The sequence below is a fragment of the Echiichthys vipera genome, assembly GCF_963691815.1.
Source record: "Echiichthys vipera genome assembly, chromosome: 8".
NCBI classification, from domain to species: Eukaryota; Metazoa; Chordata; class Actinopteri; order Perciformes; family Trachinidae; genus Echiichthys; species Echiichthys vipera.
In genome coordinates this window covers 2732692-2750943 of record NC_139833.1, presented here as the reverse complement: position 1 = coordinate 2750943, position 18252 = coordinate 2732692, and the positions used below count along the sequence as shown (strand labels likewise).

The 18252-nt window shown below is 40.7% G+C and overlaps 2 protein-coding genes across 3 annotated transcripts in view; both read left to right on the top strand.

The window, feature by feature from the left end:
• LOC310950085 (interleukin-21 receptor-like) overlaps positions 1-2825 on the top strand; it is a gene marked incomplete at both ends in the record, with an annotated part of 7096 nt that extends 4271 nt beyond the window's left edge. Inside the window, 4 exons of the mRNA XM_083917748.1 lie at positions 383-479; positions 608-692; positions 2307-2461; positions 2663-2825. Coding sequence (XP_083773874.1) covers positions 383-479; positions 608-692; positions 2307-2461; positions 2663-2825 — 500 coding nt within the window. The remainder of the gene's footprint in view (positions 1-382; positions 480-607; positions 693-2306; positions 2462-2662) is intronic.
• A 3170-nt stretch (positions 2826-5995) lies between these two features.
• LOC310950357 (uncharacterized protein) lies at positions 5996-10544 on the top strand. 2 transcript variants are annotated; one of them, XM_083918105.1, is made up of 5 exons: positions 5996-6633; positions 8394-8699; positions 9481-9574; positions 9719-10175; positions 10326-10544. In XM_083918105.1, the coding sequence occupies exons 1-4, from the start codon at positions 6261-6263 to the stop codon at positions 10167-10169; spliced, it is 1224 nt and encodes a 407-aa protein (XP_083774231.1). In that variant the 5' UTR covers positions 5996-6260; the 3' UTR covers positions 10170-10175; positions 10326-10544. The 2 variants fall into 2 exon arrangements, with proteins under 2 accessions (XP_083774231.1, XP_083774230.1); XM_083918104.1 differs by having other exon boundaries at positions 9719-10544.
• The last annotated feature ends 7708 nt before the right edge of the window (positions 10545-18252 follow it).

Below are 18252 nucleotides of genomic sequence, written 5' to 3'. Positions count from 1 at the left end.
CAGACAGACAGACAGACAGACAGACAGACAGACAGACAGACAACTTTATTCATCCTCGAGGGGAAATGAGGTCATCGTAGCAGCGGTACAAAGCAATCAGAAGTACTAAAAATAAGATAAAATATAAAATACAAACTATGAACAATAATAAAATAGAATAATAAGAATAATAAGGTGCTGATATACACGATCTCAGTGGTACAAACAAGTGTTGCATGTTGTACGAATGACTCGAGTCACAGTCCGAACGACTATAAAGAAAGCCCCTCCACCGCCTTCCTAGAATTAAAAATAGAAATAATAATTAATCAGCTATAGGACTTACTGTCATCTGTGTACGTATGACTCACTAATTCTGTGTTATTTCATGATGCTTCCTCAGAACAAGATAATACATTAGTCATTCTGATCAAATCTCTGGGCTCGGTGTATTTGGTTGTTGCAGTCCTGCTGTTTGTGTTCTGCAGTCCCGCTGCGAGGTAATTCATCCGTACCTTGAAATGTATGAAATTTGAGATTGTTGCTGTCGTGGTAATCCGTGCAGGATAAAAGTTGCATGCGACAAAAGTAAACTGTGACTTGATCGATGCTTTTCTTGTATCAATAGGATGAAGCTGAAAGCTCTGTCCCACACACCGTCACCAGCCCCTTTCTTCCAACCTCTGTTTCAACAACACGAAGGCAATCTCCAGGTGAGGCTCTGATGTCATATCCTGTTGTCCTTTCTGTCTTCTGCTGTTCTGCACTTTTAATGACATTAACAACAGCCACTACGATATGAAGTGTTGTTCCTTGAGTCTGCACTTCACCAACTAACTGTCAGGCCGGGGCAGGAATGAGGATCAGATGCAGAAGGTGAACAGGTTATGCAGGCTTTTATTTTGAAATACTCTGGCAACGAGACAGGGGAAGACACAGACTATACACACATGAGAAAGAGAAAGACACACATGAGGAAGAGGAACACAAAGACTATATCAACATGAGGAAGAGGAAGACACACACATGAGGAAGAACATGAGGAAGAGGAACACAAAGACTATATCAACATGAGGAAGAGGAAGACACGGACTATATACACATGAGGAAGAGGAAGACACACATGAGGAAGAGGAAGACACACATGAGGAAGAGGAAGACACAGACTATACACACATGAGGAAGAGGAAGACACGGACTATACACACATGAGGAAGAGAAAGACACACATGAGGAAGAGGAACACAAAGACTATATACACATGAGGAAGAGGAAGACACACACATGAGGAAGAGGAACACAAAGACTTTATACACATGAGGAAGAGGAAGACACAGACTAAATACACATGAGCACCTGTTCTCCGATGATGCAGAGAACATCTGCACCAATCACAGAGTGCGGTGTTTCTAGCGCCACCCTTTGTTACTCGTTCAGTGTGCAAGGGTTAACGGAAAAACAGAAGGGAATCGAACAGTTATATTGGCGTCATCCACAACGTTTGACAATGGAAACGCAAAAATAACCTCTAGTATTTAACGGATGGAATTGAACCGCACCGCTCAGTGAAAACAAGACTTAGGGCGCACTCACACTGTCCTTCCGCACCGGGCCAAAACCACAGCCTAGTGCGTTTGACCAGTGTGAGTGCAACCGCTCCGCGCATAACTGTGGCCAGCTGGCCGTCCACGGCCCGTTTGGGAGAGGTGGGCTTTTGTAAAGCGCGTTTGCACATGTACGAGCACGAGCACGAGGCCCACGGCGGTTCTGAGGTCATTTCCTGTGCGCCTGTTGGGACATAGAGAAAAGAAGGAGGGACCATGCACGGACATTTAAAACAATGGCGGTGAAAGGTTCACGTTGGTGTGATGCGGAGGTGGAGTGTTTACTGCAGATTTGGTCGATGAAAAGATTCAAAAACAGTCGACAAGACGCACAAGAACTCAGAGGTCTACGGAAAGATTTGGAAACAAAGCCACGCATCGCCATGACGTCATCAATGCGTGTGACGTGTTACGGCGTGATGACGTATAGGCAGCAAGAAGCATTCTCCGAGGCCCAGGTAGTGTGAGTACAAACGGGCCTGGAGGGGGGGACGAGGACCCTAAAGCCCGGGGCACGGGGAGAGAGGGACAGTGTGAGTGCGCCCTTAATAGTAGTCGAGATATTTGAGTTGAGACCAAAGTGGTTGACTGACCAACAGACCGACAGAGTCAACGGCTTCAGGTATCGGCTAAGATGATCAGTGTATTGTATCAATGGTGAATAACACATCGTAGTAATTATGTAGTAAACACTGACGTGTCTCCATTCTTCTGAATTTGCAGAAGTGGCTTTCACCTCAGGGGAAATGTGCGGTGACGTACAAAACTGAGTTTCTGACAACCGACGCTGTGATTGTTGTGCCGCGACCCGTCACACAGGACCCAGAGGAGAACCAGGACTTCCACAACCCTCCGGTAACACAACTGGTATTCCCACAGTCTCAAACCTCCTATGTCGGCTTACCCGTACTACACGAGGCCCCCCAGCCTTTAACCATGATCTGCCCAAGGGACACGTCTTACACTCAGCTGCCTTGCTCTGTCTGGGGGGTCGGCATAGAAGAAGAAGAAGAAGAAGAAGATGAAGAAGAAGAAGAAGAAGTTGCCCCCACTCCACCTAAAGATTTCTTCAACATCAGCCGTGCAGACTCTGGGTGCAGCTGCGAGGATCTGACCCACAGCCCAGAGAGCCGTTCACCAAACAGCCCCGTTGATGACAGTCCACCCCCGTGTTACTGCAACGATTACTGCATCCTCAACAAAACAGCAGAAGGCCTCACTCCTGTCTTAGTGTCCAATTGAAAGCAAAGTTCCCTCTGAGTCCCTGCAGCTAAATGATCCTGTGAGTTGGTTTGGAGAAAGGGAAACTCACAAGACTGGCGACGCTGATCACAACGGCTGTATATTGCATTACAGGGGACGGACTCTAGCCAACGCAGGTGTTTATGTGTTTTTTTACTTTCCTATATCATCTATGAACCACGGTGGTGTGGTGGTTAGCACTGTCCAGGTTCGCATCCCGGCTGGGGCCCTTCTGTGTGGAGTTTGCATGTTGTCCCCGTGTCTGTGTGGGTTTTCTCCGGGTTCTCCGGTTTCCTCCCACAGTCCAAAGACGTGCAGGTGTTCGGTTCATTGATGACTCTAAATCACCCGTAGGTGTGAATGGTTGTCTGTCTCTGTTCGTCTCTATGTGTCCTGTGATAGACTGGTGTCCTGTCCAGGGTGGACCCCGCCTCACGCCCAATGTCAGCTGGGATCGGCTCCAGCCCCCGGTGACCCCGACAGGGACAAGCGGTTGAAGATGAATGAATCTATGAACCATTTGAATGTACCTCATTTTCTCTGTTTTTATGAAGCAAACATAAACAACAACCCATCGTCAGCCTTGGCTCACCTGCATATGAATTGTTGTTTTCACATTAGCTTTCTATGACATGCAGTTTATCTGAATGCACAGTCGAACCCTTTTTAGTTGCCTGTGTTTGTACTTTGCCTTCACCCTTTGATGAAGAGTGAGTGATAAATAGGCATTAGGTAATCTCTCTGTGAGTTCAAAATACCAACAAAGTCAAATGAGTAGCTTTGTAATGGATTGAGAGCGACGCTTGTAGGTATTTGCTGCACCAGCGTCCATCTTTGCATTGTTGGCACAGATCGACTGCAGCACTCGGGTTGAGTCCATCTGGCACTTTCTTCTTCTTCTTCTCCTTTTAAGGCACAAATCTCATTCAAATGTAGCTGTTTTCTGTGTAAATGTTGTTGTAATGAATGCTGCCTGAAATAAATGAATAAATAAATAAATGAATAAAAAAGTAAGAGGCTCGCGACTGGGACTCAGATTTAATTAAGTCAACTAAAAACACACTGCACTGTGACTGTGGATCATTTCTCCAGAGCACCTTTGTGTCACCGTTTGGTCTCTGGCCGTCAGGTGACACAAAGAGTCGTCGTCTTTTCAACTTGGTGACTGACATGAGTAGGAATAATAGTTACAACGAGGTGTGTGTGTGTGTGTGTGTGTGTGTATCTGTGTGTGTGTGTGTGTGTCTCTGTGCGTGTGGTTATCTGTGTGTGTGGGGGTCTCTGTGTGTGTGTGCGGGTCTGTGTGTGTTTGTGTATGGTTCTGTGTGTGTGTGTGTGTGTGTGTGTGTGTGTGTGTGTGTGTGTGTGTGTCTCTGTGTGTGTGTGTGTCTGTGTGTGTGTGTGTGTGTGTGTGTGTGTGTGTCTGTGTCTGTGTCTGTGTGTGTGTGTGTGTATCTGTGTGTGTCTCTGTGTGTGGGGGTCTCTCTGTGTGTGTGTGTGTGTGTGTGTGTGTGTGTGTGTGTGTGTGTCTGTGTGTCTGTGTGTCTGTGTGCGTGCGCTCTCAGGAAGTCCACCCACTCATTTTCTGTTCATTTATCTGTTCATCAGCTGTGGGTGCAGCCCACACACATTTCCCTGTGCCAGTGGCTTCATGTGAGCGTGCAGGGGCAGCTGGAGGCCGGCCCTCTGTGTGTGTCACCTCCACCTCTGACGTGTTGACGGTCATTAAATGGGAAGTGTTTGAGGGGTTGACGTGCAGCTGAATGTCTGCATAAAAAGATTAAACTTGGCTACTGTTGTCGTCTAAACAACAACTCTCTGGTGTGTCGGCAAAGTGAAATCTGCAGAGCACAGATGAGGCAGGGAGAATGATCTGCACACTGTCATTCTCCTGATCTTTGTCCCTAGACTCGCTTAATTCTCAGCGATTTCCAGTTTAGCTCCCTCCCACACAGCTCCAGGTTGTGGAGGTTGTCGTCCCACGTGGTTTGGTAAAAGAGTGACTCTAAAGGGTCTCAGTACGCTTCAAAATCAGATCTTATCTGATCCAACCACATCCAAAAACCCCCGAGACAATCCAGCACCGAGGGTTTGAACTATTGCCTCGAGCGCTCTTTTGTCTTTCTTCACAGAACTTCACAGAATGGCAGGTATGCAGATTTAAACCTAAACACTATTGCCTTTAGACAGTGTCAGACAAACATACTGAACAACTCAGGGCCGTCCCCATATGCAGGTGTATGGCGTTTCTCTCCTTTCTCTCAGTCCATGGAGTGAATGCTCGGCCTATAGTGACTCTGGTTGTTGCCCGTCTCCGCTCACTCAGCTGCTGGGACAAAGAAGCAGCTGCACGATTGGCAAACTCCATTTCACCCAGTGCCAGCCTACAGTAGCTGCACCCAACAACAGACAACAATGGCAACCAGCAACGCCCAATGCTATTGGCTGCTACCATGGAAACACAACGGGACAGAAAGTCATTGTCAAACCTATATAGAATAAGGGCGGCAGTAGCTCAGTCCATAAGTGACTCAGCTGGGAGGGTCACTGGTTCGAGTCCCTGTGTGGATCATGAATGGAGTGATCTCCTGGGCACTGCTGAGGTGCTGTTGAGCAAGGCACCGAACCCCCAACTGCTCAGGGCCCTGATCCATTGGCAGCCCCCTCGCTCTGACATCTGTCCATTAATTGCACGGATATAGATCCTGTTTGTGCATGTGTGTACTCCGGGCCTGCGTGTGTGTGTGTGTGTGTGTGTGTGTGTGTGTGTGTGTGTGTGTAACCTGTAACCTGTATAATTATAACAGAGTGAAAAAATTGAATTTCCCTTGCAGGATAAATAAAAGTAATTTTCATCTTCTTAATAATTTTAATTCAGACTAAATATATTTTTGTTTTCATTGTGTACCCCTGAAAACGCCCCGTGGCTGCATTATTGTTAATACAGCTTTAAATAAATATTCTACAGATTCACCCTTTAAGTCACCACCTGCTAAAGTGTGTGTACATCATGTGACACCATGTATTCAGAGAGGGATCCATGTTGTTTTGACGCCGGGTCAGTGTGAGCAGCCATACCACCAGGCGGCCACCAGGTGGCGCTGCGGCCGCCGGAGCTCCAGCTACTGCCGAGCGCGAGTGCCGAAGAAGAGGACACCGGAAGTCGGACCTGCTCATCGGGGTGTCGTCAACACGACAGTCCGCCTCTGTCTCCGCTGTGTTTGCGCTTATTTCACACACCGAAGAGCCTCGGGTCCGTGTGTTAAAGGCGCATGTGTTGTTTTTAAGGACGGTGTGTGTCCGTGAGCCGCTGTGTGTGTGTTTGTTTGTTCGTGTGTGTGTGTGTGTGTGTGTTTGTGTGTGTTTGTTTGTGTTAGCATAGCATCCTCTCCGCCTAACGGCTGCTAACGCCAGGACCCGCCTGTGGCTTTAAAGATGAATTTGGTCGCAAACAGAACTTTGCACCCGCACCTGCGGGACGAGGAGGCTCTGGTGGTGGAAAACGCCATCCGGCTGGCGATCGACTCCATCATCAACGTGCTGTACGGCGTCAACGGCGCCCGGAACCGCGAGTACCAGCGGATGGTGGCCGACAGGGACAAAGAGATCCAGCGGCTGGAGGGCAGGCTGACGGAGATAGAGAGCGACCTGCAGGCGCTGCGCCGACAGGGATGCACCTGCACCGGGCTGTTCTGTCAAGAGCACGGCCTCATGGGGTCGCAGAGCTCCGGGGAGCAGCAGGCCGAGTTTGATCCCAGCGGTGCTGAGCCGACGGCGGGGCAGCAGGAGTGTGAGATGAGCCTCTCTGGTGAGTCAACACGAGCAAGAGTCATCTCTGCTGTATGTTAATTAATAACCAGGGCTTAATAAGGGTTTAATAAGGGCTTAATAAGGGTTTAATAAGGGTTTAATAAGGGCTTAATAAGGGTTTAATAAGGGCTTAATAAGGGCTTAATAAGGGTTTAATAAGGGCTTAATAAGGGTTTAATAAGGGTTTAATAAGGGTTTAATAAGGGCTTAATAAGGGTTTAATAAGGGTTTAATAAGGGTTTAATAAGGGTTTAATAAGGGCTTAATAAGGGCTTAATAAGGGCTTAATAAGGGTTTAATAAGGGCTTAATAAGGGCTTAATAAGGGTTTAATAAGGGCTTAATAAGGGCTTAATAAGGGTTTAATAAGGGCTTAATAAGGACTTAATAAGGGTTTAATAAGGGTTTAATAAGGGCTTAATAAGGGTTTAATAAGGGCTTAATAAGGACTTAATAAGGGTGTAATAAGGGCTTAATAAGGGTTTAATAAGGGTGTAATAAGGGCTTAATAAGGGTTTAATAAGGGCTTAATAAGGGTTTAATAAGGGCTTAATAAGGGCTTAATAAGGGTTTAATAAGGGCTTAATAAGGACTTAATAAGGGTTTAATAAGGGTTTAATAAGGGCTTAATAAGGGTGTAATAAGGGTTTAATAAGGGTTTAATAAGGGTGTAATAAGGGCTTAATAAGGGTTTAATAAGGGCTTAATAAGGGCTTAATAAGGGCTTAATAAGGGCTTAATAAGGGTGTAATAAGGGTTTAATAAGGGTTTAATAAGGGCTTAATAAGGGTTTAATAAGGGTGTAATAAGGGTTTAATAAGGGCTTAATAAGGGTGTAATAAGGGTTTAATAAGGGTTTAATAAGGGCTTAATAAGGGTGTAATAAGGGTTTAATAAGGGTTTAATAAGGGCGTAATAAGGGTGTAATAAGGGCTTAATAAGGGTGTAATAAGGGCTTAATAAGGGTTTAATAAGGGTGTAATAAGGGTTTAATATGGGCTTAATAAGGGCGTAATAAGGGTGTAATAAGGGCTTAATAAGGGTGTAATAAGGGTTTAATAAGGGCTTAATAAGGGTTTAATAAGGCTTTAATAAGGGTGTAATAAGGGCTTAATAAGGGTGTAATAAGGTTTTAATAAGGGTGTAATAAGGGCTTAATAAGGGTGTAATAAGGGTTTAATAAGGGTTTAATAAGGGCTTAATAAGGGTTTAATAAGGGTGTAATAAGGGCTTAATAAGGGCGTAATAAGGGTGTAATAAAGGTGTAATATGGGTTTAATAAGGGTTTAATAAGGGCTTAATAAGGGCTTAATAAGGGTTTAATAAGGCTTTAATAAGGGCTTAATAAGGGCTTAATAAGGGTGTAATAAGGGTTTAATAAGGGCTTAATAAGGGCTTAAGAAGGGCTTAATAAGGGTTTAATAAGGGTTTAATAAGGGCTTAATAAGGGTTTAATAAGGGTTTAATAAGGGCTTAATAAGGGTTTAATAAGGGCTTAATAAGGGCTTAATAAGGGTTTAATAAGGGCTTAATAAGGGTTTAATAAGGGCTTAATAAGGGTGTAATAAGGGTGTAATAAGGTCGTAATAAGGGCTTAATAAGGGCTTAATAAGGGCTTAATAAGGGTGTAATAAGGGTGTAATAAGGTCGTAATAAGGGCTTAATAAGGGCTTAATAAGGGCTTAATAAGGCTTTAATAAGGGTTTAATAAGGGTGTAATAAGGGCCTACCTGGTAATGACTGTCTCTCTTCTCCACAGTGGGCCTTTTTGCGAGACCCTCGTCACGCGTCTCCTCACAGAGCCACGAGTCGGTTCTCCCATCGTCCCCCAGCAGAGTGGATCTGGGCCTGGGCCCGTCCTGCACCTCCCGCTCCTCAGAGTGCTCAGGCGTGTCGGAGGCAGCCAGGGATCTGCCTCCATCTCCCAGCAACGTCGCCATCAAAGAGGAGCCGTGCGACATCGACACGGTCCTGATCAAGTGGGAAATGGATGAAGAGAGAGCTGTGGAGCATCGGGAGAGCTCGGGCGCTCCGTGTCAGGACAAAGAGAGCCCCAGCGCAAAAAGTAACGTATCCAAGTTCCTCTCGGACGTTAATAATCATACTGTTACATTCTCTCTCATTGTTTTGTTCTACCTTTGCACGACTGCATATAATCCTTTGCTCAGGGCGCCCTCCCACTGTGCCTCCGTCCCGTGCCCCGTGCTTTAGGGTCCTTGTCCCCCCCTCCAGGCCCGTTTGTCCTCACACTACCTGGGCCTCGGAGAATGCTTCTTGCTGCCTATACGTCATCACGCCGTCACACGTCACACGCATTGATGACGTCATGGCGATGCGTGGCTTTGTTTCCAGATCTTTCCGTAGACCTCGGAGTTTTTGTGCGTCTTGTCGACTGTTTTTGAATCTTTTCATCGACCAAATCTGCAGTAAACACTCCACCTCCGCATCACACCAACGTGAACCTTTCACCACCATTGTTTGAAATGTCCGCGCATGGTCCCTCCTTCTTTTTTCTACGTCCCAACAGGCGCACAGGAAATGACCTCAGAACCGCCGTAGGCCTCGTTCTTGTACACGTGCGCACGCTCGTGCTCGTACACGTGCAAACGTGCTTTACTAAAGCCCACCTCTCCCAAACGGGCCGTGGACGGCAAGCGTGCTGCTCCTAGACGTGGTACGGTTTCACTCACACTGGTCAAAGGAACCAGACTTTAGCCGTGAAACGTGCTTGGGCACGGTACGGAGGCACGGTGTGAGTGCGCCCTTAGAAAGAGAACAGCCGTGGCTATGTGTCGTCACTGGCGTTGTCGTTGTTTGACTGATAAAATGTTTTCTGCTCCCTTTAGAAAAACTGGAGAACACAGAAAGGAGGAAGTTCAGGGAGAAACCTCACGCAGACCCGGGCGGACCATGTGACCCCGATGAAGACGAACACCTCACGTCAGTAAAGACACAAATGAGACAAAACATGCAGTCACGTTATTACGAAGAAGAAATCCTCAGAGAACAATTCTGAAATGGAAAATGTGTAGGAACCCTGTAAATCTCGTACTCATCTCTGTGCTCCTTTCTCGACCTCCTCAGGAACAAGAAGAAGGCCGCGCCGATGTCCGAGCTGACGGAGGAGGCTCAGAGGCTGAAGAGGGCAGCCTGGAGAGCAGCCTCCAAGCGGTACTACGCCCGAAAAGTAGCCCGCCAACAGGCGAACCCCTCGCGCTCCGGCCCCTTCCCCTTCCCCCCCTCGCTCCCCGGCCCGTTCCCCCACATCACAGACTCCCGGTACTCACAACCCATCTCGTTTGCGGACAAGAGGAGGAGGTCGCTGATCTCCGAGTTACCCGAGGAGTCTCAGTCCCTGCAGAGGGAGGCGTGGAGAGCCGCGTCCAGGAGGTACTACGCACGGAAAAACGCTTGCCCCCAGACTGAGCCCGCGCAGTTCGCACACATGCTCCAGAACATGGAGCCCCCTGGAGAAACACTGGGACCCAACAGTGGAGGATCCCACACCAACAGTGGAGGAATAATGTGCAGCTGATAGACGGTAGTGATGTTCATGATGAGGTTTTTCTTTCCTGCGTATTTAAAAGATCACTGGAGGATGTGGGTTTGGTTCATTTGTACAGATGTTGAGATTTATTCCAGGTCCTTTACGTTCGTTCTAATTTCTCCTTTCTTTATTCTCTTTCTTCAGTGCACCCTCCTTTAGTGCTCTGCATGCCTGTAGACACAGTGTTTGGTGCAAATGAAGGCTGAATAAATGTTTTCTGAGGCGTCATGGAGCTCAAAGAAGCACCCGTGTCACAGCCACTGCATCAAACACAAACCCTGGAGTCCACCCTCTAAACCTGCACTCGTGCACTCGTCTCTGTGTGAATGACAGATGACGAAGTGTTAAGATGTTTATTTTGTTTCTTTGGGAACTTAATAAAAATTATTTAAAGAAGATTTTGGTCTTTTCTTATGACATAAACAATCCTTCCTTCCTTTTTTTCTTTCAGGGCTGATTTTTTGTAGCATTTTATGACTTTTTATGACTTTTTTCCATAAATTATCCCCTGGCTGCTTTAGTCAGGCTCTCCTTTCACTGATTTAAGCTTTTTTTGGACATTTTTTGACGTTTTCTGACACTTTTTTTTCTTTCAGGGCTGATTTTTTTGTAGCTTTTTATGACTTTTTATGCCTTTTTTCCATAAATGATCCCCTGGCTGCTTTAGTCAGGCTCTCCTTTCACTGATTTAAGCTTTTTTTGGACATTTTTTGACTTTTTCTGACACTTTTTTTTCTTTCCGGGCAGATTTTTTGTACGCATTTTATGACTTTTTAGGACTTTTTAGGACTTTTTTCCATAAATTATCCCCTGGCTGCTTTAGTCAGGCTCTCCTTTCACTGATTTAAGCTTTTTTTGGACATTTTTTGACTTTTTCTGACACTTTTTTTTCTTTCCGGGCAGATTTTTTGTAGCTTTTTATGACTTTTTATGACTTTTATCCATAAATGATCCCCTGGCTGCTTTAGTCGGGCTCTCCTTTCACTGATTTAAGCTTTTTTTGGACATTTTTTTACTTTTTCTGACACTTTTTTCTTCTTTCAGGGCTTATTTTTTGTAGCATTTTATGACTTTTTATGACTTTTTAGGACTTTTTTCCATAAATTATCCCCTGGCTGCTTTAGTCAGGCTCTCCTTTCACTGATTTAAGCTTTTTTTGGACATTTTTTTACTTTTTCTGACACTTTTTTCTTCTTTCAGGGCTTATTTTTTGTAGCATTTTATGACTTTTTATGACTTTTTTCCATAAATTATCGCCTGGCTGCTTTAGTCAGGCTCTCCTTTCACTGATTTAAGCTTTTTTTGGACATTTTTTGACGTTTTCTGACACTTTTTTTTCTTTCAGGGCTGATTTTTTTGTAGCTTTTTATGACTTTTTATGACTTTTTTCCATAAATTATCCCCTGGCTGCTTTAGTCAGGCTCTCCTTTCACTGATTTAAGCTTTTTTTGGACATTTTTTTACTTTTTCTGACACTTTTTTCTTCTTTCAGGGCTTATTTTTTGTAGCATTTTATGACTTTTTATGACTTTTTTCCATAAATTATCGCCTGGCTGCTTTAGTCAGGCTCTCCTTTCACTGATTTAAGCTTTTTTTGGACATTTTTTGACTTTTACTGACACTTTTTTTCTTTCAGGGCTGATTTTTTGTAGCTTTTTATGACTTTTTATGACTTTTTATGACTTTTTTCCATAAATGATCCCCTGGCTGCTTTAGTCAGGCTCTCCTTTCACTGATTTAAGCTTTTTTTAGACATTTTTTGACTTTTTCGGACACTTTTTTTTCTTTCAGGGCTGATTTTTTGTAGCTTTTTATGACTTTTTATGACTTTTTATTACTTTTATCCATAAATGATCCCCTGGCTGCTTTAGTCAGGCTCTCCTTTCACTGATTTAAGCTTTTTTTGGACATTTTTTTACTTTTTCGGACACTTTTTTTTTTCTTTCAGGGCTGATTTTTTGTACGCATTTTATGACTTTTTATGACTTTTTATGACTTTTTATGACTTTTTTCCATAAATTATCCCCTGGCTGCTTTAGTCAGGCTCTCCTTTCACTGATTTAAGCTTTTTTTGGACATTTTTTGACTTTTTCTGACACTTTTTTTTCTTTCAGGGCTGATTTTTTTGTAGCATTTTATGACTTTTTATGACTTTTTTCCAAAAATTATCCCCTGGCTGCTTTAGTCAGGCTCTCCTTTCACTGATTTAAGCTTTTTTTGGACATTTTTTGACGTTTTCTGACACTTTTTTTTCTTTCAGGGCTGATTTTTTTGTAGCTTTTTATGACTTTTTATGACTTTTTTCCATAAATTATCCCCTGGCTGCTTTAGTCAGGCTCTCCTTTCACTGATTTAAGCTTTTTTTGGACATTTTTTTACTTTTTCTGACACTTTTTTTTCTTTCCGGGAAGATTTTTTGTATGCATTTTATGACTTTTTATGACTTTTTATGACTTTCTTCCATAAATGATCCCCTGGCTGCTTTAGTCAGGCTCTCCTTTCACTGATTTAAGCTTTTTTTTAGACATTTTTTGACTTTTTCGGACACTTTTTTTTCTTTCAGGGCTGATTTTTTGTAGCTTTTTATGACTTTTTATGACTTTTTATTACTTTTATCCATAAATGATCCCCTGGCTGCTTTAGTCAGGCTCTCCTTTCACTGATTTAAGCTTTTTTTGGACATTTTTTTACTTTTTCGGACACTTTTTTTTTTCTTTCAGGGCTGATTTTTTGTACGCATTTTATGACTTTTTATGACTTTTTATGACTTTTTATGACTTTTTTCCATAAATTATCCCCTGGCTGCTTTAGTCAGGCTCTCCTTTCACTGATTTAAGCTTTTTTTGGACATTTTTTGACGTTTTCTGACACTTTTTTTTCTTTCAGGGCTGATTTTTTTGTAGCTTTTTATGACTTTTTATGACTTTTTTCCATAAATTATCCCCTGGCTGCTTTAGTCAGGCTCTCCTTTCACTGATTTAAGCTTTTTTTGGACATTTTTTTACTTTTTCTGACACTTTTTTTTCTTTCCGGGAAGATTTTTTGTATGCATTTTATGACTTTTTATGACTTTTTATGACTTTCTTCCATAAATGATCCCCTGGCTGATTTAGTCAGGCTCTCCTTTCACTGATTTAAGCTTTTTTTGGACTTTTTTTTTACTTTTTCTGACACTTTTTTTTCTTTCAGGGCTGATTTTTTTGTAGCTTTTTATGACTTTTTATGACTTTTTTCCATAAATTATCCCCTGGCTGCTTTAGTCAGGCTCTCCTTTTTCTGATTTAAGCTTTTTTTGGACATTTTTTGACTTTTTCTGACACTTTTTTTTCTTTCAGGGCTGATTTTTTGTACGCATTTTATGACTTTTTATGACTTTTTATGACCTTTTTTCCATAAATTATCCCCTGGCTGCTTTAGTCAGGCTCTCCTTTCACTGATTTAAGCTTTTTTTTGGACATTTTTTGACTTTTTCTGACACTTTTTTTTCTTTCAGGGCTGATTTTTTGTAGCATTTTATGACTTTTTATGACTTTTTTCCATAAATGATCCCCTGGCTGCTTTAGTCAGGCTCTCCTTTCACTGATTTAAGCTTTTTTGGACATTTTTTTACTTTTTCTGACACTTTTTTTTCTTTCAGGGCTGATTTTTTGTAGCATTTTATGACTTTTTATGACTTTTTTCCATAAATGATCCCCTGGCTGCTTTAGTCAGGCTCTCCTTTCACTGATTTAAGCTTTTTTTGGACATTTTTTGACTTTTTCTGACACTTTTTTTTCTTTCAGGGCTGATTTTTTGTAGCTTTTTATGACTTTTTATGACTTTTATCCATAAATGATCCCCTGGCTGCTTTAGTCGGGCTCTCCTTTCACTGATTTAAGCTTTTTTTGGACATTTTTGGACTTTTTCTGACACTTTTTTTTCTTTCAGGGCTGATTTTTTTGTAGCTTTTTATGACTTTTTATGACTTTTTATGACTTTTTTCCATAAATGATCCCCTGGCTGCTTTAGTCAGGCTCTTCTTTCACTGATTGAAGCTTTTTTGGACATTTTTTAAACTTTTTCTGACACTTTTTTTTTTTTCAGGGCTGATTTTTTTGTAGCTTTTTATGACTTTTTATGACTTTCTTCCATAAATGATCCCCTGGCTGCTTTAGTCAGGCTCTCCTTTCACTGATTTAAGCTTTTTTGGGACATTTTTGGACATTTTCTGACACTTTTCTTTCTTTCAGGGCTGATTTTTTTGTAGCTTTTTATGACTTTTTATGACTTTCTTCCATAAATGATCCCCTGGCTGCTTTAGTCAGGCTCTCCTTTCACTAATTTAAGCTTTTTTTGGACATTTTTGGACTTTTTCTGACACTTTTTTTTCTTTCAGGGCTGATTTTTTTTGTAGCTTTTTATGACTTTTTATGACTTTTTATGACTTTTTATTACTTTTTATGACTTTTTATGACTTTTTTCCATAAATGATCCCCTGGCTGCTTTAGTCAGGCTCTACTTTCACTGATTTAAGCTTTTTTTGGACATTTTTTGACTTTTTCTGACACTTTTTTTTCTTTCAGGGCTGATTTTTTTGTAGCTTCTTATGACTTTTTATCACTTTTTTCCATAAATTATCCCCTGGCTGCTTTAGTCAGGCTCTCCTTTCACTGATTTAAGCTTTTTTTGGACATTTTTTTACTTTTTCTGGCACTTTTTTTTACTTTCAACACTGATTTCTTGTACGCATTTTATGACTTTTTATGACTTTTTATGACTTTTATCCATAAATGATCCCCTGGCTGCTTTAGTCAGGCTCTCCTTTCACTGATTTAAGCTTTTTTTGGACATTTTTGGACTTTTTCTGACACTTTTTTTTCTTTCAGGGCAGATTTTTTGTAGCATTTTTTGACTTTTTATGACTTTTTTCCATAAATTATCCCCTGGCTGCTTTAGTCAGGCTCTCCTTTCACTGATTTAAGCTTTTTTTGGACATTTTTTGACTTTTTCTGACACTTTTTTCTACTTTCAACACTGATTTTTTTGTACGCATTTTATGACTTTTTATGACTTTCTATGATTTTTTTCCATAAATTATCCCCTGGCTGCTTTAGTCAGGCTCTCCTTTCACTGATTTAAGCTTTTTTTTAGACATTTTTTGACTTTTTCTGACACTTTTTTTTCTTTCAGGGCTGATTTTTTGTAGCATTTTATGACTTTTTATGACTTTTTATGACTTTTTTCCATAAATGATCCCCTGGCTGCTTTAGTCAGGCTCTCCTTTCACTGATTTAAGCTTTTTTTAGACATTTTTTGACTTTTTCTGACACTTTTTTTTCTTTCCGGGCAGATTTTTTGTACGCATTTTATGACTTTTTATGACTTTTTATGACTTTTATCCATAAATGATCCCCTGGCTGCTTTAGTCAGGCTCTCCTTTCACTGATTTAAGCTTTTTTTGGACATTTTTTGACTTTTTCTGACACTTTTTTTTCTTTCCGGGCAGATTTTTTGTAGCTTTTTATGACTTTTTATGACTTTTTTCCATAAATTATCCCCTGGCTGCTTTAGTCAGGCTCTCCTTTCACTGATTTAAGCTTTTTTTGGACATTTTTTTACTTTTTCTGGCACTTTTTTTAACTTTCAACACTGATTTCTTGTACGCATTTTATGACTTTTTATGACTTTTTATGACTTTTATCCATAAATGATCCCCTGGCTGCTTTAGTCAGGCTCTCCTTTCACTGATTTAAGCTTTTTCTGGACATTTTTGGACTTTTTCTGACACTTTTTTTTCTTTCAGGGCTGATTTTTTGTACGCATTTTATGACTTTTTATGACTTTCTATGACTTTTTTCCATAAATTATCACCTGGCTGCTTTAGTCAGGCTCTCCTTTCACTGATTTAAACTTTTTTTGGACATTTTTTTACTTTTTCGGACACTTTTTTTTCCTTTCAGGGCAGATGTTTTGTAGCATTTTATGACTTTTTATGACTTTTTATGACTTTTTTCCATAAATGATCCCCTGGCTGCTTTAGTCAGGCTCTCCTTTCACTGATTTAAGCTTTTTTTGGACATTTTTTGACTTTTTCTGACACTTTTTTTTCTTTCAGGGCTGATTTTTTTGTACGCATTTTATGACTTTTTATGACTTTTTATGACCTTTTTTCCATAAATTATCACGTGGCTGCTTTAGTCAGGCTCTCCTTTCACTGATTTAAGCTTTTTTTGGAGATTTTTTTACTTTTTCTGACACTTTTTTTTCTTTCCGGACAGATTTTTTGTACGCATTTTATGACTTTTTATGACTTTTTATGACTTTTTTCCATAAATGATCCCCTGGCTGCTTTAGTCAGGCTCTCCTTTCACTGATATAAGCTTGTTTTGGACATTTTTTTACTCTTTATGACACTTTTTTTTCTTTCAGGGCTGATTTTTTGTACGCATTTTATGACTTTTTATGACTTTTTATGACTTTTTTCCATAAATTATCCCCTGGCTGCTTTAGTCAGGCTCTCCTTTCACTGATTTAAGCTTTTTTTTGGACATTTTTTGACTTTTTCTGACACTTTTTTTTCTTTCCGGGCAGATTTTTTGTACGCATTTTATGACTTTTTATGACTTTTTATGACTTTTTTCCATAAATTATCCCCTGGCTGCTTTAGTCAGGCTCTCCTTTCACTGATTTAAGCTTTTTTTGGATATTTTTTTACTTTTTCTGACACTTTTCTTTCTTTCAGGGCTGATTTTTTGTACGCATTTTATGACTATTTATGACTTTTTATGACTTTTTATGACTTTTTTCCATAAATTATTCCCTGGCTGCTTTAGTCAGGCTCTCCTTTCACTGATTTAAGATTTTTTTGGACATTTTTTGACTTTTTCTGACACTTTTTTTTCTTTCCGGGCAGATTTTTTGTACGCATTTTATGACTTTTTATGACTTTTTATGACTTTTTTCCATAAATTATCCCCTGGCTGCTTTAGTCAGGCTCTCCTTTCACTGATTTAAGCTTTTTTTGGACATTTTTTTACTTTTTATGACACTTTTTTTTCTTTTAGGGCTGATTTTTTTGTACGCATTTTATGACTTTTTATGACTTTTTATGACTTTTTTCCATAAATTATCCACTGGCTGCTTTAGTCAGGCTCTCCTTTCACTGATTTAAGCTTTTTTTGGACATTTTTGGACTTTTTCTGACACTTTTTTTTCTTTCAGGGCTGATTTTTTTTGTAGCCTTTTATGACTTTTTATGACTTTTTTCCATAAATTATCCCCTGGCTGCTTTAGTCAGGCTCTCCTTTCACTGATTTAAGCTTTTTTTGGACATTTTTTGACTTTTTCTGACACTTTTTTTTCTTTCAGGGCGGATTTTTTGTACGCATTTTATGACTTTTTATGACTTTTTATGATTTTTTTCCATAAATTATCCCCTGGCTGCTTTAGTCAGGCTCTCCTTTCACTGATTTAAGCTTTTTTTGGACATTTTTTTACTTTTTCTGACACTTTTTTTTCTTTCCGGGCAGATTTTTTGTGCGCATTTTATGACTTTTTATGACTTTTTATGACTTTTCCATAAATGATCCCCTGGCTGCTTTAGTCAGGCTCTCCTTTCACTGATTTAAGCTTTTTTTGGACATTTTTTGGCTTTTTCTGGCACTTTTTTTTACTTTCAACACTGATTTTTTGTAGCATTTTATGACTTTTTATGACTTTTTTCCATAAATGATCCTCTGGCTGCTTTAGTCAGGCTTTCCTTTCACTGATTTAAGCTTTTTTTTTTACATTTTTTTAACTTTTTCTGACACTTTTTTTCTTTCAGGGCTGATTTTTTTGTAGCTTTTTATGACTTTTTATGACTTTTTATGACTTTTATCCATAAATTATCCCCTGGCTGCTTTAGTCAGGCTTTCCTTTCACTGATTTAAGCTTTTTTGGGACATTTTTTGACTTTTTCTGACACTTTTTTTCTTTCAGGGCTGATTTTTTTGTAGCTTTTTATGACTTTTTATGACTTTTTTCCATAAATGATCCCCTGGCTGCTTTAGTCAGGCTCTCCTTTTACTGATTTAAGCTTTTTTGGGACATT

What these genes read in the sequence shown, in the direction of transcription:
- LOC310950357 (XM_083918105.1), top strand. Translation starts at nt 6,261, where the DNA reads ATGAATTTGGTCGCAAACAGAACTTTGCACCCGCACCTGCGGGACGAG. An exon ending in GTGTGAGATGAGCCTCTCTG is followed by an intron (nt 6,634 to 8,393) that starts GTGAGTCAACAC and finishes TCTTCTCCACAG; the next exon opens with TGGGCCTTTTTGCGAGACCC. An exon ending in AGAGAGCCCCAGCGCAAAAA is followed by an intron (nt 8,700 to 9,480) that starts GTAACGTATCCA and finishes TGCTCCCTTTAG; the next exon opens with AAAAACTGGAGAACACAGAA.